At 33.0% G+C, this 24,107-nt stretch overlaps 1 protein-coding gene across 4 annotated transcripts in view; it reads left to right on the plus strand.

Moving 5' to 3' along the window:
- Window positions 1–17,024, plus strand: part of LOC145671176 (uncharacterized) — a 126,268-nt gene extending 109,244 nt beyond the window's left edge. For all 4 annotated transcript variants that reach the window (XM_081740022.1, XM_081740023.1, XM_081740021.1 and 1 more), the window contains 4 exons: window positions 5,434–5,558; window positions 7,740–7,887; window positions 8,320–8,409; window positions 15,370–17,024. In XM_081740022.1, the coding sequence (XP_081596148.1) occupies window positions 5,434–5,558; window positions 7,740–7,887; window positions 8,320–8,409; window positions 15,370–15,393 (387 nt within the window). In that variant the 3' untranslated portion in view covers window positions 15,394–17,024. The remainder of the gene's footprint in view (window positions 1–5,433; window positions 5,559–7,739; window positions 7,888–8,319; window positions 8,410–15,369) is intronic.
- The last annotated feature ends 7,083 nt before the right edge of the window (window positions 17,025–24,107 follow it).

Here is a 24,107-nt window from a genome sequence, read left to right on the forward strand (position 1 = left end):
TTGGCCCCTTACTTCCTCTGCCATAAATGTACAAGTTTTAATAAATTCAATTCAATTTCAAATTCTGGTTTGTACTACAATGACGGTAGGATGTATGAATAGTTAAATATAAATGATTGATTTCGTTAAAAACAGGTGTAATAGATTTAATAATCTAAGGATTTCCAATTCGAAGAAAATAGGAGTTGAATGCTGAAATTACTAAAGCGGATTCACCACGGAGGAAAAGCAGTGTCGTCTAATAGTTCTAAATTATGAGATTCTGGTGTAACACTTTGCTAAAAACCCTTTGCTTCAAATTTCGAAATTCTTCATCAGGCAATAATACCAAATGTGTGAAATTTGAACTCAGTTTACATATTATAAGGAACTAACCTAATAATCCTTTATTTTGAAACATTTTATTTTCACAGATCACCATAGTATTTGTATCTGTCGAACTACAAGCATATAGAGTGGCATATTTTTTGAAAGAAAATATCTTCGGTAAAGATATACGATGAAGCAAAAGTTTACAAAACATTTTCATCATCATTTTGTTCTATTTTCATCTTTCACTTACTTTAATAGAACCTTTCCTCCTCATATTCAGAACAGTTTCTTTTAATTCTTAAATTTCTTGTAGCCTAACATTTTTGTGTATGTATCGATTGCTTTTATGCAGATATATCTTACCTAATTCTGACTATATGTATTTATAAAAAAAAAATCTTTGAGTATCATATTAAATTAATCAGCTTCAGCTACATAAAAACAGTTTCTGTCGCATCAGTTATGATTATTAACGTTTACGTTAAGTCGAAATTTGCTTTGTCTGTCCATAGTACTGATAGAAATTTAATTTGCTTCAGTAAAGATTATATTTCAATTGTCTGACGTACCCATTTTGGTGCAGTGTGAAATAAATTTGGATGATATAATGCGACTTATATGCTCAGAATGTCTTTCCTGTTGGTTTACAAATATTTTAGGAATATATTATGTTTTCAATATGAGAGGTTTATGATAAACTTAAGTGTTATTGAGAAATAGTTTTATCGCGCAATATCCTTTGCATATTAGTAAACATAATTCATTATTTCGTCTGTAAGTCATCAGCCTTGGTCACGAAGATAGGATGAGGTTCTTTCGAAGATTTTGAGAAGGGAAATAGGATGGAAATTTTAAAACTGCAACTGTATAAAAAATATAAAAACCTCATCACTGTCTTCATGATCCAAGTTGCTGACTTTCAGTCGTAATAGTAAAGAAATTTATTTACATGTAGAAAATATAATGCGGTAACATTGCTTTTTATTGTTAATTGTATCCTCAATGCATATAATAGAGACATGATCACGGAAGGAAGTTCGGACATACACGAACACAATTCACGAATGGAAAAGATGAATACACTGCCGCGGGACTGACTGTTGAGTGACAATGATACAAATTTGTAATGTCAGTAATTATCTGCGATTTCTATTTAAACTGATCATTTTTAACTGTTTAAGAGACGATCGTAGCATATAAACATACAGCTGATCATTCCGTTGAGAACGGGTATAATATATAAATACATCATCTAGGCGAAGAGAACTGTATGGTTTATAAGCTTAATTTGCGTTTAATTTGTCAAATAAGTTACTCAGTACCCAATCGTCTCTGAAGCAGTCATAGCCGTCCCTAAATGGTTAATTAATTATTATGTAAAGAAAACTGACCATAGTACTACCTTATACATAATTTGCTAATAATAAGTCATGAATTTTCCTAATTGCTGTACTATTTTCAGTGAGATGTGCATTGCAAATGCATGTTGAACTTGCGTTGTGATTTCTTGTAAACATTCTTTTGAATAAGAAGCGATTAATGTCAGACTGCGTAAAAGTTAACAGACAATTATTCCCTCAATTATGATTTTGCCATAGTTGTAATGTTCAGTAAAGTTAATATGGGGTACGGTATTAAGCTCATTGCAGAATAACACTTATCGACCTGCCTACCATTTATCGCGTCACCACAATTTATACGGTTAATAGAAATAGGCATGATAGTTATAAATATTGAATACCGACCGACCATTCATACTATTTGTAAAGCAGAGTATTCATGTAATTCGTAAATCTTCTCAAAAGTTCTGCTTAGATTTCAAAAATGTAATCTATAATATTTTTTTGTCACATTTGATCGTCACAATGTATTAGTGCACAAATTATATAAAAAGCGTTATATTATTGGTTACTAAACAAAGAATTAACGTAAACTACGTATCAAGAGTTTCGTTTGTATCGTACTGAGCAAAAATATACTCGTTAGAAAAAAGCGTTAAAAACTGACGAAAGGTCCGAAATGTAATTATGGAGAAGAGTGGAGAAAATGTAAAGATATTAGCAAAAGTGGGGAGGAGAGGAATAATACGAAAAATAATATATTAACGATGCATTTTAACTTACTAATTTATATAAAAGAGCAAATATTGTTACCTGTAATACGTCGTTGCGTTATTTTGCTGCAGTATTTCACAAATCTCACGGTTTGATTTTCTAGCAAGCATTTTCTATGGATTATTCCTAGAATTGCTACATTTTCATGTTGTTCCTTGTGTATATGGGAGAAAGGATAACTTCAGTACTTAACGTCAAAATTAAATGAATTAGTACGCCTATTCTCTTCTGAGAATTGATAAATGTTTACTGAACACTTGGATATGAGCATATTGTAATTCCATATTTCTTTTTTATTGAGTTTTCAAAAACTGTTTGTTTACATAAAAGGAATATGACGCTACAACACGCTTGTGTTAAAATCTTAGTATATAATTCATCAACTCTCAGAAGAGGACTTCTTTTTCCCCGTACACAAGAGGAAGAACATGAACGTGAGCAGTTCTAGAATTAATTCCAAAGAAAATGACTGCTTTTTTTTTTTTTTTTTTTTTTTTTTTTTTTTTTTTTTTTTTTTTTTTTTTTAAAGGAAGAAATCGAACACCGAGGTTTGTAAAATATCGCACGACACGCGGCAGGTAACAATATTTGCTTTTTTAAATGCTAAAGATAGTTAAAGAAAGAGAAAAGAAAATTGAGTGAGACATTACAAGATATGTCCAGAAAGTAATGAGACTAGCCGCCCCGCAGCGCTCCAGTCGCCAGTAACACGCTCCCCGGGGATAAGGAATGTGGTGGGGGATCCAAGCTAAACAACGCAATGGGTGGCAGTCGCGTCCGAGCTCTGACACGGTGAGGATCACGCGTGGCGCAATAGCTGTTTTTGATAAATTCTTATAATTTCAGTAGAATCATTTTTAATTCATGATGGCAATGCAAATTGAAATGTTATCAATTATGCCCATGTATGTCCATAGTTGCGTTTTCGCAACATTTGTAGTGTTGTTAAATAAATGGCGTTTTTTTTTTTATAACGATCTCGGTGTTCGATTTTCGCAACAGGCATTTTTTTCATTAAGTAGTGCAAATACGTAAAAAAAAGTTTTTATAAATTCAGGTTCTTACACACCTCTATTATTGATGTTTACAATATTACTTAATTTCGTGACAAAAAATATTCTGGGCATATATGGGTTAAGAAGTGATGTGAAAGTGATTCTCGAGCCTGTGATAAAGACAAAATATCAAAAACTATTGGAATAATGTCAATAATATAATTAATAATAATGTATGTCATTCGTAGTAATATTGAACACAGTTCCTTAACGTATTCAAGTACAGTTGAAAATAAACAAAAGATTTTTTTTTAAGAAATCTCTATTGCAAATAAAATACAACTTTTTACACACCACCACTTTCAAAGTAATGACCTTGGGCAGTGATATACTTCTGCCAGTGTTCATACTATTTATGAAAACAGTCATGCAGACTCGTCACACACTTCTGATTTCTTTGGCTGAAGCGAACCTTGACACTTTGACCAACTGTTTGAGCTTCGAAAAGAGGAAGTAATTAGGTAATGATTACGATCTCATCTGACCTCTTCATGAACTCAGGGAACTACTTTTCAGTTCTTACCGTTATGAGTCCTCTTAAGTGTGATAAATATGTGACCACTTATGAGTCGTTTGTCATGCGCGTCATTACTATGTCCCATGCACTGGCATAGAATAGTACTATATGTCTCAGTAAACATCATACCCAGTGTAACACAATATTCGATGGTCTGTCGGTGTTCTTAAAGCGTCATCTTATCGCCCCGACAGACTGTCTTAACAGCACTAGCACCATTTCATTACAATATCTTCATCTTGATAGCTTCACTAACCAGCTGTCTCATTACTGGACATAGCGCATTAACTAATTACTCTGTATAGCTGTAGGGCGATCGTCACAAATATAACTCCATGGCAGCCAAAATTTGTTAATTTTTTATGGTATTAATAGAAGTTTTCAATGATGAAATAATTAATTCTCTAATTGCGTGCTATAGTGATAGGATTGTGTCAAAAATTCATTCAGTGATCATGGGTTTAATTCTGGTTTTAGATTATAGTTCAAGAAAAATATGACACATAATTTTGCTATCGTTGGCTGGTTACTTCTATCGTTGATAGTTTTCACATACTATGTTTTCCCGCTAGCACTTTTGATTTGACATAGGACTTATCCTCTTTAGTACTCATCCATCAGTTTTAATCATTATAGTCCTTCCTTGTCCCTTTCACCATATTTTTACCATAGTACTTAGATTATAATTTCGTCTGAATATCGATTTAGTTTCTTGTACTTCTTTTTATTTTACTATGTCGAATATTATTCTATCAAAAATGAAATTTTTAAGTTTTAGTCCAACAATTATGCCGGCAAGGCTAAAGGAGAGGGTGATGATGAGAAATGAATGAAATGGTGGAATAAAGAAAGTAGGAGGAAACGGAAGAACCCCGAGAAAACCCAGGCGCATGGTGTTTTTTCACCACAAAGTCCACTTGCCGCGAGCTCTTGTTCTATCAAGTTTCCTGTATAAGTCACCGTAGCTTTTCCATTTTTATCCCGTTTATTTTCTCCATTCTACTCTCTGCCTTTATTTTGAGGGACTAGGGTCTGATGCAAAAGTACAAAAATAAATAAATAAACGAATAAACTAAATGGACAACTATTAAGAAAAAGGAGACTGATTTTTAAAAATATATTTTTCTATTATTATTATTATTATTATTATTATTATTATTATTATTATTATTATTATTTTTTGCCAAACCATATTAAGTACTTTGTAAAAGTCTTTTTGGAAGTGTTATTTTTATAAAACTTAAATGCATTATGCGGTGTGACTAAGCTTAAAGTATACAAATGTGTACCTGGGTATATTTACATACTATTCTCTTTTTTCATAGAGTTAGGTATTTGTTTGCTTCAAGATTACTACTGTCTGTGATTACTTATGCATCTTACGTCATGACAAAAAGCAATGTTATTGTTTTAAATGTATATCTCTTTGCCGTAGGAACTTGAATGTACAAGCCAGCTAGCAGTAGCTGCTGTGGAAAGTGGTACTGGGAGTATCGAATTACTTCATCGTCAAGTGGTGGCTTTAACTCAGGAATTGAAAGAAGCTAAAAAGAAGCACAGGTGATTAATTAATGCATTCAGTTCTTTTTATTAATGTTGTGTTCCCTATTGTAACATTTAATGATATACAGCGAAAAGAAAAGAAAAAATAATTTCTATACTCTAGATATATACAGAGCGTTTCAAAACAACACCAACGACGTTTGGGAGGTGATTCCTAACAAAAAGTATGGACTAACCTCGGTGGACAAATGCTTCCTTTCGGATTTATAGGCTGTCGAAAACATGAAAAAATGAACTTTAAAGGTCCATAGATCCAAAATTATGGAACCTACCGTAGTCAGGTCAAAACTTCACTTAGAAACTAGTATGTACCCTATCCAAATACCTAAGTTTCAGAACCATGCGGTACTTCCGCAACAGTTTTTGTAGAGGTAGTTGGTGGGTACTTCAACCTCTGTTTATATGCCTGTAGCCAAACTCCGTTTATAAAAATTATTGCGTAAGTACGTTAGGATTCTGAAACATGCATTTTTGGATAGCGCAGGTATTAGTTCTTAAGGAAGTCTTGACTTTTCTATGGTAGGTCCCATAGTTTTGGAGCTATGGATCTTTAAAGTTATTCTTTTTTTTTTTTTTTTTTTTTTCATCGTGTTTTCAGCAGCCTATAACTCCGAAAGGAAACATTTGTGCACCCAGGTTGATCTGTACTCTTTGTCTTATCTTGGAGTCAGGAATCACCTCGCAAACGTTGTCGGTGTAGTTTTGAAGTACCCTGTATACTGACCAAACAAAATAATAATAATAAATGTTTCATTAATTCTTTCAGCATAAAGAATAAAAATAGGGTGTGTGCACCTCTTTTAGTTCATGTAGCCTATCTTACGTGGCTTAGTGTTCCAGAACGGCCAATTTTTAGCGGGTGATGTATTGACTTCGTGAAAAGGTTGTCGCATATCCATCCAGTGACTTTTTATTAGAAACAACATTGCCTTAATTGAAACAAAGATACCAATGAAAGTAATTAATGTGAAAAACAACGTCTAAATCATTTAGGAAATTTAATTTTTGGCACTAAATTTTCCTAACATCATGTCAAATATCATGTTTAAAATGTTTATTTTGTTTTGGGCTCTCATATAGAAATCTATTGTTTTATGTTCATACTATTTTATTATTATTATTATTTCTTTCATTCATTCATTTTAATGTGGTCTTGAGCAGAAAATAAGTTCTTTTTAACCTCCCATATTCTTACTTTCCTTTGAAATGATAAAAATATATTTTTCTTATATCGCAAACAAGTGTGATATGAAAAGAAAGTAAAGAAAATTATATATATATATATATATATATATATATATATATATATATATATATATATATATATATATATATATATATATATGAAAGTACTAACTTTGTCATTCTGCAGATTGTCTATCTTGTAACTGGTTTTGTGTATGTATGTATAGAGCTTATTATTCAGTGCTGAATCTGTAATGCCGTCAAAACGAGAATATTGCGTACACAGTTCATATAGTAAGACTTTCATTTTATGACAAAATACAATAACTTAAATGTAACTCTTGTTGTAGTCAAATGCAATGCGGATGCTTTTTTTTTTTTTTTTTTTTTTAATACTTTTCTTTCGCTATTTTAATGAAAATCAAGAGGCGTAGCAAAAAGAATATTTCTATGCCAGTGCTATGAAGCCATTAGATGTGTCATTTACGAACCTCCTAGAGAGCGTGAAACAAGTATGAAAAGATAGAGGACAGGGAATGGGTTACTGCTTAAAGTCGCGTGGTTTTGCTAGTAATCTTGTTTCCCAAACGTAAGCTGGTGTCTTTCATTTCGAAAGTGCATTGAGGTGCTTTATTCTTAGGTGCTTCTTAATACCAAAGTGTGCATGACTTCTTTATCGTCAATTATATGGCCAGTCTCCAGTAATAGGATCTATAGTTCGTAGTGGATTGGTTTCTGTTATTGAGACCTAGACACCTAAAAGAGGACGTCAGATTTTTGAGGGGATCTTTATCACTGAGCTTCAACTATGAGCTCGAAAGAGAGAGCCGTTGTATTGTGAAGGAAAATAGTTACACAGAACAGATATGTATATAAGTTGTATTTTCAGTGTTTTTTTTTTTTTTTTTTTTTTCGTTAAATGTTCTATTTTCTGTTAAAACTTCAAATTCAGATCAACTAGTAAAATGTCTTAATTTTTGTCCTCCATTCCAGAGCTGAAGTTTCTGAACTTCGTCGATTGCTTGGAATAAGTGGGAAGTCAAGAGTCAGTGAAATGGAGAGTATTAGCTTAGAAGATGCCACAGAGCTCGAGTATTTACGAAATATTCTGTATGAATATATGATGGGAAAGGAACCTGTGGTATGTGTGTGTGTGTAAAGTCTTTTATAGTTTTTCTTAATTTTTGCTGTGTAATGTAATGAACTTGACGTTCTTTCTAGATTATTTTGTGGACATATTGTGTTTCTCAACGCACTGAGGTGTGAAAGTGTAAGGTTGATCTCAGGAAGGATTGGGTAGCATAGTACAATCTCCACATTGACATAAAAAGTTTGAATCATGTCCCACTTGCACTTTTCACTTACTAAGATTCAATATAGTTTCCTTTATGTGCAGTTTTGATATTGTCGGCATTTTTTAAATACGTATTCTATAATAAGTAAATAATCCACGTTAAAAATTGAAATTTCAATATTTTGAGCTTGTCCTTTGTTTCATAATTGCGCAGTACTGTGTCACACTGCACACTGATAATACTGATAGTACATGATGATAATTTTTGCTCTCTTATAGGTCTTAGCCAAAGTACTAGCAGCTGTTGTGAAATTCAATGATGAGCAAACAAGGAAAGTTCTCCAAAAGGAAGAGCAGAAGCAGACGGTGGTACGTAACCTTATTGTTGTATTTGACAATCTAGAACTTACCTTGGTTTGTGTCAATATTTTTAATCTTCGAGGAGTTTCGACAGAAGGCTTCTGTTGCATTTATAAGTGTAAAATTCTGTTACCACCTTGTACGGGTGAAAAAATACATGAATAAGAAAAAAATATCTACAAATTGTGAGCTTTTTGAAGTAAGAACGATACACTATAATGCTAAATTCATGAAATTGAAGTGAATTAGAACGAAGAATCTATATCGTATATCCTTTGAAATGTCTTGTGAAATGAAATGCAATAAAATTTCTAGTTTTACGTCCCATGTTTACGCCGTTTAGTCTCGTTTAGCCTACAGAATATAAATGTCGCACGTTAAATATGACGTTCAGTAACAATTAGTAAACGTTCAACAACTTTGGATCTACTTTAAAGTTTCAGTCTTGTGTTTTGGAAATCTCAATTTAAATTCAAAAAAAAAATTGTTATTGATTAACTTCGTGTACAATTGTACATAATGATTTCTCATTCAGTGTGATTTTGTCTAAAGTTTACCAAGAAAAAAAAAACTATATCAGTGTAAACCAAGGTAAAAAAAAAACAAATTTTATTACCAAAATTGGTATGATGATTACTTTAGTCTAACTTTCTTGATTTGAGTTTAACATCCCTTTCAGCTGCGAGACTTTAGGAAATGTGGACTACAGTTTAATGTGGGATCTGAACCACCTGAACTCCCGCCGGGAATCGATCCCGGGTGTCCCGTGCCAAAGGCGCGTGTGCTATCTACATAGCTACGAGGGAACTCTGTAGCCAAGATTTCGTTTGGAAAAGCTCAATCTTCTTTGAAAAAAAGTAAATAGATCGACTATGGGTGAAATTACGAGTAACTACTAGACTAAAGTCACATAATTGGGGAGAGGTGCACGGTGGCGTAGTGGTAGAACCCTTACCTCTGGTACGAGGGGTCACTGGTTCGATCCCAGCCCATGAGAATTTGTGGTGAGCATCATCATGTCCGTAGGTTTTCTCGGGGTTCTCCTGTCTCCTTCCTTATGTTCATTTCATCAATTCATTCAGAGTTCACTTTCATTAACCATCCTTCTCTTTTAACCTAATAGATTTAACCATTGAGCATTAAATTAAAGATATTTCATTTTCATACAATTCAGAAGGCAATATCATTGTTTGTACTGGCTCTCCCTTCTCCTGAAGAGGTTTACAGGTTTTCAAACGAAACTTCGAAGAACTAATTCCTATGAGAACTTACTAGTTTCAACAGATTTAGATTTTCATTCCGTGTGTACAGATTAAATAAGATAAAAGGCATTTCAGTACTTGAACTCTTTGTATTGCGTAAATGTCATAAACATCGATCTTCAAATTAAATTGATCGTATAAGTATCTTTTCTTTAAGAAGAAAAATCAAGGAATATGTAATTTTGAATTCGTTTTTCGAATTGGAGCATATTTCTATTTTTATTTGTTTGGATCACAACACGAAGGCTATATAAGACTGGGACTACAGTTTAACATATAATTCAAATCGTATAAGCTTCTGCTGAAAATCGAACCTTGGTCTTTCATACCAAACACGAGAACGTGCTGAGAAAGAAATGTGCCCATTGTCATTATTTTTGCCCAATTACGTTCTTTAAATATATGATCACTGAAAGTTGAAGTGAAATAATGAAGACTGATTGGCTTACAAAATTGTCCATATTAAACGATTTTTTATGTTTAATAATATTTTCACGTTTTTCTTTGGTTTCGAAAAAAGGCATTCAAGATAGAGAACTTACTGGTTTTATACTGGTACATCATATAGGCGAATCAGGGGCAATTGCTTCCTAAATGTATAAATGGGTGAAAACCATAATGGTATAAGTAACATTGTGGTCGAAATTGAGATGAATTCATAAATGACAGCTATACACCAAAAAGTTCGTCTGGCAAAGAAGTCTAAGCAGAATAATGTTATTTGGCGCAGATATAACTGTTTATAAGTGCACTTTCCTTAAGAAACTTATGGGGCCAGTCAACTTTAAATTTGTTTTTTTTTTTCTCGGAAGCACATTTATGAACTCATACTGTTACGGTTTTCATATGTACATATACGATGTGTATAATACATATTTTAATAAACAATATGGTAATATAGTAATGAAAATGAAAAATAGGTAACTATTTTGTCGGTGGAAAATCTCTTTCTTTTACTCCAGCTCCTGCGCTTAAGCAAAATCTGATATGACTCTATTGGTTTTATAATATAAGACGTAGACCAGATTTGGTAAGCTTGGCTATTATCATTAGAAGCTGTAAGTTACAGGTGTTTATAAATGGCTTGAATTTGTAATAATTCTATTGTCACTTATTGTTTAAAAACTTATATTCTTATCTTACGTAATTTTCGTTCTGAGGTTCCCTGCAGCTTGATAATCTCCGCACTTTCTCTCAAGGCTCGTGCTCTTAAACTCTGCTGGGAGTGCAACACCTCAGATGAAACTCGAATAATGGTTAGTCTTACAAGATAGTAGGTTACGCCCTTCATAACCGCAGTTTTGCACAAAGACGTAAGTCAAAATTAGTTTGTTAGGGTTCGCTCTGCTTTTTCTGTTCAATTAGCGAAAATTAAGGGACTGCACCTAAGTTGCAGCATAAAAGCCCTGAAATGTTTACGGCGACCAGCCGAGGATTTTACAGTGGGAGATGTATAATCGGGATTTTGCGAGACCCATCTCCTATGTTAGGGCGGCGATGGCTCAGTGGTAGAGCGTTCACCTCTGGTGCATGGGGTCCCTGGTTCGATCCCAGCTCGCACTAAGTGGACTTTGTGTTGAGCAAAAACCGCGTGCGTGTGTTTTCTCGGGGCTCTCTCGTTTCCTTCCACTTTATTCATTCCACCATTGCACTCATTTCTCATCATCACCGTCCCCTTTAGCCTAAGCGGCATAATCGTGGGACGTAAAACTGACAATTTCATTTTCATTTCCATCTCCTATGATGCTGGTTTTCTTTAGTGGAGTCCGGCACTTCGTTCATTTAACTATCTCCCTACTTGAACTCGTGACGCTGGATGAACGCCACACTACCAACATGTACGATAATTGTGATTACCGTTCAATGTACGGAAACTCAAGCAGTGACCGGAAAATATGCGATAAATTATCAAATTCTGATGAGATGCAAAAATATTTATTGACATATTTGAGAATTGAAAGAAACGCAATTCGCTGAGTGAAGAAAAGGAAGCCGTGGATTTTTCGAACATATTACAAATTTCTTCTAAACATTATAAAGCAGAGCCCTGCAAATCCAGGCCCGAATGGACCCTGCAAACTCTGGCCCTGTAGTTCTCCGCCCGGCCCGGATGGATCTGTATTCTGTGCCCGGCCCGGCCCGAATCTCGAGCCGGGCGGAGAACGGGCCGGGCACAAACGGGCCGGGCGTAACCGGCAAGAGAACAACCAAGTCTGATAAGTCAAGTCAATCCTTCAATATGCAATGGAAAATGAGAAATGTGTCGTCATAATATTGCAATGTCTATTTGTCCTTTTGGAATGGGAAAATCGTGTGAAAGGTTACTCAAGATTTGTTTTCTATATCCCTATTCTGTCTGTCTATGTGTTACCTGTGCTTGCTCTGTCCAGCCATGTTTATTATACCTAGGTACAATAATACAGCTCATGGACGTAAAAGTCTTATACTACACTCACTCGTGCATTACGAGTAACAGAGAAGATATGTAAAACTGCTACACCATATGTGATACTAATACTACAACTACTACTGCTAATACTACTATTACTACTACCACTACTGCTACTACTCATTACTATATTAATACGACAGCGAATACCACTACTGCTATTACTAGTAATACGAAAACAAAGCAATGAAAATGAAATCTTTGAGTTTTACGTCCGACAGTTATGCCGGCTAGGCTAAAGGAGAAATGGTGAATGAATAAAGTGGGAGGAAACGGGAGAACGCCGAGAACCCCCTCCCACACGGTGTTTGTCCACCGCAAAGTTCACTTGGCGAGAGCTGGGATCGAACCAGGGACCCCATGCGCCAGAGGTGAACGCTCAACCACTGAGCCACCGTTCCAGGAACACCTAATCGACCCTGGTGTCTTGGTGATTTATTTGATCATTATATTTTGTTATATTTGTAGTATCATACTATAAACAATACAGGAACATATAACACCATTTGATATTTCCCTTGCTAATTGAACATTACTACAAATTGCGCTGATCTTATGAGTACGCCAGTTCACGGTTTTGGCCTCCGTGGGCTAATGGTAGCGTAACAGATTCTACTTAGTAGGTCAAATACTTGACTTTATCATACGTTCTTTAGGTAACTACGGCTCAGGGCGTGTGGATGATGATGGGATGAATTGGTGAAATGAAAACAGTGGGAGGAAGCGGGACCACCCCGGAAACTCCCACGCACACGGTGTTTGTCCACTACAAAGCTCACATAGCACGAGCAGGGATTGATCTGACGACCTCTAGCACCAGATGTGAGTGTTTTTCCTAATGACCCACCGTTGTCCCTCGTAGATCAAGCATCGGTTCACATTCTACGCAGACCGGCCATAATAATTCGTATTTCTCCTTTTTTTTCTGTACTTCGAAGGTAAATTCGGTACCACCAGACATGTCAACTCTGACGCGAAGTCGTAGCAGTTGTAGTAGTATTAGCAGTGGTCGTAGTAGTAATACTAGAAGTAGTAGTATTAGTAGTAGAGGTAGTAATAGTAGTAGTTGTCAAAAGCAAAGATATAGAAAAAGCTTTTGACAACGTAGATTGGAATATCATGTTCAGAGCGTTGAAGAATGTGAAAGTGGATTACAGAGACAGAAGAATAATATACCAGCTTTACAGGAACCAGACAGCTGTTACAGGAAAAGCTCAGAAGGAAGCAAGAGTAAGTAAAGCAGTAAGGCAAGGATGTGGACTTTCATCTCCCCTGTTCAACGTCTTAAAAATGAGAAAGGCGTAAAAGTAAATGGCCATGTTTTCAGCACAATAAGGTGTGCTGATGACATAGCACTGATAGCGGAGAACGAAAAGGACTTGCAGGAACCACTTTCAAACTTGAACGATCAACTGGAAAAAACATGCAAAATAAAGATAAATAAGAAGAAAACCGAATTGATAGATGGAGAGAAAATCGACGACGTTCCCCTCTTAGGAAATCTAACATCCTCAGAAGGAAGAAATGAAAAAGACTTAAGTTTCAGAATAGCACAGGCTAAACAAGCATTCAATAGGAAAAGAGAACTGCTAACATCAAGAAATGCGTCGTTGGACGTTCGTAAACGATTTATTAAGACCCTGGTATGGAGCGTGGCGCTTTGCGAATCAAAGACGTGAACATTGAAAAAAGCTGAAATATCCAAACTGGAAGCATTGAAATTTTGTGTTGGCGCAGAATGCTGCGCATATCATGGACCAAAAGGAAAAGGAATGAAGACGTACTAAAGAAAGCTAATGAAGGACGACAGATCATTAAGATAATAGGAAAAAGAAGAAATAGTATGCTTGACCATCTTATTCGGCACTCTAGATTGGATCACCTTGCTCATAGAGGGAAAGGCAGAAGGAAAACCAGGAAGAAGACGACCAAGAATAAAATATTTAGATATTTAGATTCAGTTACGAAGAAGAGACCTTATCAAAATATAAAACATCTCTCCCAAGAGAGAGAGAAGTTTTAAAATTTCCATGTTGCCCACCAACCTATGGTTGAGCAGAACAAGAAGAAGACATAATATAATTTACTGAGCAAGTTGCCGAAGCTCCCGGGTAGTCGTCGTTCAGATATTTACTAGATCCTTGTTATTGCTTGGCAGGTCATCTCACGGGAACCTGTAGACCAGCACGAATTTGAACTTAGGAATCTAACGAGAATATATTCACGTAAGATGATGACCGGATTTCAAGTAATAAACGAGTCACAATCTAGTGGAATCTACCAAATGTGCAAGAAAACAAAATTGTCTGTTACGAAAGAGATACTGATTATCATAATTTTAATTAGTAAACACAGAAAATGACCTGACTGTTCTTTCTGCTGTAACGTATAGACTTATTTTCCTTTACTTAATTGTGGAAATTTGTAATTTAATTCCTTCCTTATAGAGATTTTGATAATATACTTTAAAACGCAGCATGAAAATTTGTGGCCATATTCCCAGCAGCCAAACAATAATTAACTGTTTATTATTATTATTATTATTATTATTATTATTATTATTATTATTATTATTATTATTATTATTATTATTATTATTATTATTATTATTACTTTTATGTTAAAATGTTGCACTCAATTTTTCATGGTAATTTGAATTTATTGTCAATGGTAACTCTGCATGCAACTAGCTATCATACAAGAAATCCCAAAATTCTTAAGCCTATTCACTGGCTCAATGATGTACCCATATATAACTTTGTCAACGGCCATGCTAATATTATTGATATTTTTGAACATAATTTTAGTGTTATTCAAAGGCATTTTATCTGTACAAATATAAGTACAGAATGGAAAATTTTATTCTATAAAACGTAAAAATTCACCACCAAAAATGTCTATGGTCGGCTTTAGACGCTACCAAATCGCAAGCAAAGCATACTACTATCGCATGTATGAAAATTCAGTCTAATTTGCTCCCAAATTCGCACTTGAAAATGTTACGAAATTGTATGGTTGGTAAAGAAAAGGTCACGAAAAAGTCACGAAATTTTATCTTGGAATTTTAGTAGACTCCCTGTATTATTTCAGACAGGAAATTTGTACGACAGACCTGAGAGCTCATACATAGTTTTCTTTTTATTATAAATTGTAGAGAAAAGTAAAAGTATCCTTCGCTGCTTGTTATAATATTTGATAAATACTCATTAAGGTAAATTCATTGCCCAAAAATCTAACTTTTTCTTTTCTTTTCAACAGCTTGGACAGTTTGGGCTTTTGTGATCATTGGTTAAAATTAGGCCTTCTACCCATTCCAGATGTAAAATAAATAAACTAGGGGATCCTGTTTGAAGCCTAGTGGAATTTTGCAGCGAATCGGTGGCATTGTGAGTTTCGAGTGTCCTAACCTGTGTTTCATACCAAGAACTATCCAAGAAGATTTATAATGAATTGCTTTATGGAGAATTTGTAAAGAGATATGATTTATTGTTAACTACGTTGGTTCTTATAATATTATGAGTGTTGCATATAAATATATATATTTTATATAATTATACACTTACGTATGTTTGTTGAGAACTATTTGCTGTTCTATGAGAGATTATGTATTTATTTTGGTGAGGAAGTTTCGCATACTAATGTTTGTATGATAGTATGATTGACTTGTTGTCCAACATTAAAGATATACAGTATGAATATATACATATGTACTATTAATTTTAAGTAAAAAATGTTTATATAAATAAAATTTATAAAGGCTACTTTCTTTTCCAGGTCAAAAGTTTGTTATTTTTTTCATTACTTTTTTTTAAACCTATTGTGTATTTCTTTGGAAATGCTGTGAGCTTCTACAATGTAATTCATTTTGCTGTAACTTCGTTATAAATATTCCCTAAAGTACTATACATTTAAAAAATAACGAAATTATAATTTTTATTTTAAAGTATTTTTATTACTTTTTTTTAGAAAGACTTGTAAGACATAAAAGCATCATATAATACAGAGCTGTTTTAATGAATCAATCTTTTTAGAATTTTGGTATTAGTAAAGTACGTACACAGTACTTAAGGGGATTAACTGTAAGTTTTGAATTATTTACTTATATTATTATTCGTTACTATGAGTTTCTTTCCATGAACGAAGTTAAAGGAATAGTTCTTGTTTTAATTATCTAGTCCCATGTGTATGAGTTCGTTACGTGTGGGTTATTACTGAAGATTGTTCTTTTAACTTACTCATTTTTGTTACTGAAAATTGGAAAATGTAGTAAGTGACTGACTCGATTAAAATTTTATGGCATGTTTTTTTTTTTATTTATTGATTTATTTATAATTTTGAGTTGTTTAAGTGTAAATGGGGTTTTCTCTTGCACCACCTTTGTTGCCAAGTCCACAGAAGTTCTAAATGGACTGCTTAAGTAAGTCATATCTGCAAAGTGTTGAACGAATGACGTATTGTTGCTTAAGTCTGTCACTTTGTAAAACCTTGGCTTAATTAATCAAGAGTTTAAACAAACATTGCAACACCGACTTTTTTTTTCTGTTTCGTAATTCACTTTTAAATCTGTATTTGATTTTGTGATTGTACAGTTTCTTGTAGATTTACTTATCTTTATGTTTATATATTCACAAATTTTCGTTGTTTCGTGTAATAGGGATTTTACATTCAAGCACTTCCGTGTGATTCACTGGTTTTCCTTATAAATACCAAAGTCAACTGGAGGATACTAGGCTAGAAGCAAGTTAATAACGGGGGGTTTTGATGATTTTATTTACATAGTTTCATTACTGGGTAATCTTGTAAACTACAAGCATTAATACTTCAATTTTTTACTATTGAAGTTGTTACTGTATTCTTGTCATGCTGTTATATCGTTTCTACCAACGTTAGATTATTGTGCGTCATTTTTTTTTTTAAATAAATATTATTTATTTTATGAAGAGGGCTTATAATGTATGGTTTCGTTGCTTGAGAATCTTTGACTTTTTATGATACTGGTATGAGCTGCTATTACACAGTGCACTTACTACTTACGTTTTAGTGTAAACTACAAATCTATTTCTATAGCTTCGGTATATTCAATTCGAAAAAAATCTTGAATATGTTTCTAAAAATAAGTATATTCTGGGTAGTGAATTTTATTACATTATCTTTAATTCTTTTTTGTTTGTGTGTTATTTAAAAAAAAGTACCGATACTTGCTATGTATATGTTATTACAGCTACAAGCTGGAATAAAATGTTAATGGTATCATTTTAATGATTGTAAATTATGATTATAGTATATGTTTACTTTTCAAGCTAGTAAAGTGCAGTTAGTTTCTTTTAATATTTCCTCCGAAAAGAAAGAAAGAAAAAAAAAGGATCAAAAGATCAAAATAGTAGAAATATTAACAATGCAAATTCTAGGGAATTTGGGACAGGAAGTTCAACTGTTCAGCCACTTCTGTCAGTTTTTACTAAGAAATATCGATAAGGAAGATTCCATAAAGATTTTCTGCTCAGCACAATTCCAGTCCGATTAAAAACAGGGATCCAGGTTTAGAATCTTGCAATTTATTTATTTATTTATATTTTATTCCTCATGACGGAATTAAGAGTGTTTACCACATAAAAAGAGATTATTGTCATGTTTAAAAATGTTTTCCAGACTGACTCTTGACAGAATTTAATCATTTCTAGTAATTATATAGAGGGAAAGTCATTATTTTTTAAAAAAATCGAAAAAATATTGAAATTAGTGAAAGAGGTAATAATAGATACAAGAGAAAACTTGTTATTGATATAGATACCTGTGATTGAACGTAATAGTTATTGTAGATAAATTAGAAACAGAGTGTAAGATAATTACATAAAAATTTATATAAAATTCTGCAATTTCATGAAAATTATACCATTGTATTTTAAGAGTGCAAATATTAGGAAATATAGGGGAGATATATTCCTCTGGTAAATGACGGAAGACTCAGTGAAATAATGCTGTATCTGATGCGAAAACAAACAAACAAAAATAAAAAAATAAAAGCGAAAGTTGCTATGGTAGAAAGAAAGAAAATTAGCTGAAGTCATTAAAATATCAATATAAAACTTCAAATAAATGCAGAATTTAAACTCAAGTTCAACGTCCTCTCAGCACCGAGATTATATGAGACATAATCTGCTACCCCTTATTCCTCTTCTTTTTATTTATTTATTTATTTATTTTAGGCGATGACCGACACTGAGAATCAAGTTCAATGAATATTGGTGCAGGTTAATTAATTTGAATCTCAGTAGAAACTGGCGAAGTAAGTGGAATTTCTAAAAGCAGTGGTGGCTAATAAAATAAAATACGATAGATTTTCTTTTTATAAATATGTCTAGAATAAACCCGTTATCGTATGGAGGAAGGGAAAAAGAACGAATTGGTACATACGAACGTTCCTTCATATATATATATATATATATATATATATATATATATATATATATATATATTCTATATTGTTTCCGAGTCAGATTTATTTCGGGAATGCATATTTGGCAGGTATATTTCCTCAAAAAATCTTTTCTTGTAGTCATGGAGCATAATAGGCCACAAATGCATAATCGTGATTTTAAAATTCCGAAATATATTACTCATACCGTGGAGAAAAGTATGGAAATGTAATGTGTAGAATTCAGTTTATTGATTAAAGTAAAATTGTCAAAATTAATAGTTATGTAAGCCTATCTGCTTCTCAAGATCGAAAAAAATAACTATTGAACACTATACAGTGAGTATAAGCCGGCTGTCACCTTTGTTCAGGGTTTGCACTGATCATGAAATCAAGCAAAACTTATCTTTCATAGATTTTTTTTTAAACTGCTTGCAAAGGATATGAAGGACACCTGAAAGAATGAAGATAGAAGATGATAAGAAAAAGTTTGAAAATAGAACAACTAATTAAATCAAAAATTCAAATCTACAAAAGAGAAAGTTAAGTTAAATTTTTAATAATCAAAGATATATGCCAAATTATGGTATGTGTTTACTTGATTATGCTTGTGAATGTAATTAGGATACCTAGATATTAAAGATATCGTTAGTGTATAATTAATTGGTACTAGTGTTTTATTATATTCCAATCAATTTTTTTCTAAACCTAACTATAAATTATAGTGTTCACGGTGTCGGAGTCGGGGAAGATTTACTTATTTAGTCATGAAAAGTCAATGAAATCAATATCAGAATTTCAGAGTGAACCCTATTGTTTATCTCAGGTCTCAAGTAAGTAGATCTCGACTTCTATAGAAAATAACGCGTTGAAATGCGTACCTTAAAGCATATTTTAGAAAAAAAAAATGTAATTGAAAGTGGTGGGGAGAAGGTTAGGGTGAAATATCCTGTATGGTGAAAAATTTATTATTTTCCAGTGCATGTGTGTGTGAATATTCTTGACTTTATTTCCTAACTCTATCTCTAGTGTGGACATGGTCCTTTCACCAGGACCAGCACCTATGTAGTTGTTTAGTGTACTGTAATAAAGAAGGAGAAGCTCAGTTTAATGAAGTGGCAATATGATCTGTATCTTTTGTTTTCTTGGTGGTTGGTTGATTTGGAATTTAACACCCCTTTTCAGCATGGACACTATATGGGACGTCGAACTACAACTTAATACGAGATTTACGTGAAATCTTATGGGAAATCGAAGGGACGTATATGTTGATCATATAACTACGAGCAAGCTCCATATTTTCGTGGTAGAAGGTTTTTTGAAATTTTTTAATATGAACTTGAGCTAGTTTTCATTTAACCACATGAATATCGGTGTTTTCACTTGAGCTAGTTTTCATTTAACCATATAAATACCGGTGTTTTCACTTGAGCTAGTTTTCATTTAACCATATAAATACCGGTGTTTTCACTTGAGCTAGTTTTCATTTAACCATATAAATACCGGTGTTTTCACTTGAGCTAGTTTTCATTTAACCATATACATACCGGTGTTTTCCAAACTTCCGTGAATCAGGTCAATGTTCACATATTTTCAGTCCGACACTTCTCTACTAATTGTTTTATTTATTTACTTTTTAATATAAATAATAATTATTGTAAGTGCAAAATTAGAGTAAAATTACAGAACTAAGTAAGAAAAAATATGTGATTATTACAGTGATTGAAAACAAAATAGCGTATTTTATATACATTCTGCGTATCAAATACTTTTTTTTTTCCTTTTTTTTTCTTTTGACTATACATGATCTCATGTGCACACTTTGTTTATAATATCGAAACATGTCATCCTGTATTTTGTAATTTTACTTCCTTGTTTATAGAAGAAACACAAACGTTTATAGTAAAACGTTTCTACGAAGTTTGGGAACCCCTTGGTTATATCATTCTTGACCAATGGTAAATCCACCTTCACTGGTTCTTCCTAATTTGTTTTCTTCTACTATCATGCTGGGTAAATGTTGAATAAATCGTAAGGTATTTTGTGGTTATTTTAGAGAGAGAATTGGGTCTTGAAATTTCCATTTCATTTGCATCCATGTCTAATTAATAGGGTATATTTTATTCATTTAACTAATTATTACGAAAGATTATAAACAATAGTTATTCTGGGCTGAAAATCCTATACCTGAAAAAGAATATTAAATCAAATCTTATTATATAAATGCACGGTATCTTAACATAATAATAGTGTTTATATGAAAAAGAACCAAGTACTGGAAGACGTTCCACAATTTTGACATACTGAGTGAAGTTAACTGAAGCAAACTTATTGTATTAATTTAATTCCTTTTTCGTAAAAGCCGTAGACGTTGTTGATACTGGCTGTTCGTAAGTTCGTTTTCCGTATGTACTGTTTTTATAATTCGTTACATGTATATTTTTATCCATCTTTTCAGTGAAAAATTATATTTGCGAAAGTTGTCATGTTTCTAGTTAAAATTGTGATGTGGAAAAAAAATATATCTGAATTTACGATGACAGACTATACAATGTAATATGTCTTAAAGAACAAATGAAAAAGTATTAACATAAAAAAGAAAAAAATGCGATGTGTGATCGGAAGTACACTTAAATAAACAATGAAGGTGATAATAATTTGCATGAACCGACAGGGTAGTGTAACAAGTAGAAAGAATGTGGATAACACACAGAAAAACAAGCTAAATAAAATTGTAAACAACCCAATAAATTTGCAGTTAGTATAGAGAATTATATATTTATTGAAGAAAAGTAGTACATAACTCAAACGAAACCAAAACATACTCTAAACAAAAAGGAATAAATTAGAATTCGAATTATTTTGAACTTTATGTGGTACGTAAGGACAATATTTTACTTACTACGTATAGTTCATTGTTCGTTAATAATGTTGAAATGTCTTATCTCATGTGATCAATCCATACTCATCTACATTTTATGTTGCTATCCAATTGAAATCAATATACATTCGATTTTTCTTTGCGTATATATTCCTATCACAATTATTGCTAAATTATAATAAATATGCGTATGTTTATTTTTTCATTGGGGTTGTATTATTGAGGTTGGATTATTATTATAGATTTATTATTTTTGTTTGATCTGCATGTAAATATGTCAAGTTAACTAATTTATATAAAAAGAAAATATAATCAGATTATTTTATTATAAATGTATAATCTGCATCAAGTCATATAAAATAAATTATGTATGTGAAAAAAAATGATTAATTATATTTCTATTTAAAACTGTATCACTATGTATAATATTGTAAATATAGCCAATTGTTTGATTATTTGGATTTTTATTCTTTTAATTCAGATAGTACCTTCCATTTTAACATTTATTTTAATTTTACATCCCACACGTGTACTTATCGACAATCAGGGCACCAAAAGTGAGCGTGTTAACCACTAAGGTGCCCTGAATTGTGATCTATACGAGATTCAAAATGTTTATCTTTCAGAACTTATATATATTTATTTTATATATATAAATATTTTATAGATATTTAAAGCAAGCATGTACAAGTTGGCGGAGGGGATGGACCAATTACAGAGGATTTACTGGTAACCATACAAGAATTGAATAACCATACTCAATGGAGGAAATCGTTCAACGTACAGTAACATCGCAGGATCAAATAACTTATAACGGTAACCAAAATATTTACTTACTAAAGAAAAGCAGAAAAAAATCATTTCGTTCATCATTTTAGTGTGAAACTCGATCCTTCATGTTCTGCAATAGTCTCTGTGATACACTCTATATTCCAGCGCGGAGAATATTTTCAAGGTGGACATCAGTTATTCAGGAAAAATTTTCAATTCAGGTTGAGGGATTATGTAAGAAATACATTTTCAAGAACTGATCAATTGTCCGGGACCGGCCCTAGGGCCGACTGTGGCGCTGTTAAATGCATATACTACGTAAATTTGCAAGGTTAAGCAGTTTGTGTCCCAGAAAGCTATATAGATGTCGGAACGCCTCTAGAATAAGTGCAGACCTTTGAAAAAATGAGGTAAGAATTATTCTAATTTTGTAAACGGAAATTGATCATGATATTGATAAAAATGCCTAATCATATCCCTTACTTCACACCGTGGATTTCTATCGGTGACCTCTGATATTTGAGTGCAAATTTCTCTAATAACAACGGTATCCGTTTTCTTATTAAACTCGTACGTTTATCGTTATTAAACCTTGTTAAAATAATTTCATATCAATTAACTTGTTTCAGGTCCAGCTATGAAAAACCACTGCTGCTTTATAAGCTAGCGTGCGCACCTTTGGTGCACAGGGTTTTGACTTCGATTCTCGGTGGGAGAGACTTGAAAACTTTGAACACATTAGGGTGGTTCGGATTCTGCTGTAAACTAGATTCGCGTCTCATATAGCCTCTATGCTGAAGAGGGACGCTAAACTTCATAAACAAAAAGAAGCAACTAACTGATTATAGCCAGGATTCTTTTATGGTAATTTACATTTCTACGTGTTATTCTTTACTTTCATACAGATCAGAACTGAGGCGAGCATAAGAATACCCTTGTATTACATTTATCAACGAAGATGTGTGTATGTATTGTTTTCAGATGCTTTACTTCACTGCTTTCAAACAGCAAGAAGTTAATTAAGGAAAAAGAAATGTAAGTTTTCAGTAGATTCAAACTTATCTCTTACTATATAATTAAGATATTATCCAGTACTTCAATAAATAAACATTTGTAGTTCGCAATGGAGCGCAATGAGCATTTATATCATAAATATCCTACCTTTTAACTCTCCAACAAAGATATCTATCACCTATAATTTCGACTACTGAACGGATGTCCTTTTTCCATTTGTAGGAGAAGTTGTTAACACTTGGCGGTTCTTCAAAATGCAAGTTTGAAACCAGATTTAGTAACTTTTTCCAAAAATGACCAGATTTAGTAACTTTTCACAAAATCAACATTTTCTCTACTTGCCTATCCTATTTTCAGAAAGTGTCTTTATAATACCTCTTTATGAATTCCATTGCTCAGCTACTGAAAAATATTTATTTATTTATAACAGTTTCACTAGGCCATTATAACAACAATTTAATAACAATTTGAGGTCAAGATGGTACAACACAACAGCGAAATTACAAAAATAGCTTATTTATAGATAATCTGAAAGTATACTTACTTGAAAAAACGTCTACATTTTCTGGTAACTGATTATAACTAACTCTATGGCCAATGGAACCCGGGGGTTCAATGCCGCGTTCACAAAAGCTCTCCACCGACTTCTATTCTTAGCTAACTGCATCCAGTTTCTACTTTGTATTCCAATCTCTGCGAGATCCATCTTAATATTGTCCTCCCATCTGCGCCTAGGTCTTCCTAATGGTCGTTTTCCGATTGGTCTTCCAGTCAAGACTGAAAGCGTTTTTACTTTCTTCCATTCTAGCTACATGACCCGCCCACCTAAGCTTCCTAGACTTGATGACCCTAACAATGTTGGGTAAACCGTATAAATTATGTAGCTCCTCGTTATGAAGTTTCCGCCATTCCCCA

Source organism: Thermobia domestica, chromosome 15, assembly GCF_964235325.1.
Source record: "Thermobia domestica chromosome 15, izTheDome1.hap1.1, whole genome shotgun sequence".
NCBI classification, from domain to species: domain Eukaryota; kingdom Metazoa; phylum Arthropoda; class Insecta; order Zygentoma; family Lepismatidae; genus Thermobia; species Thermobia domestica.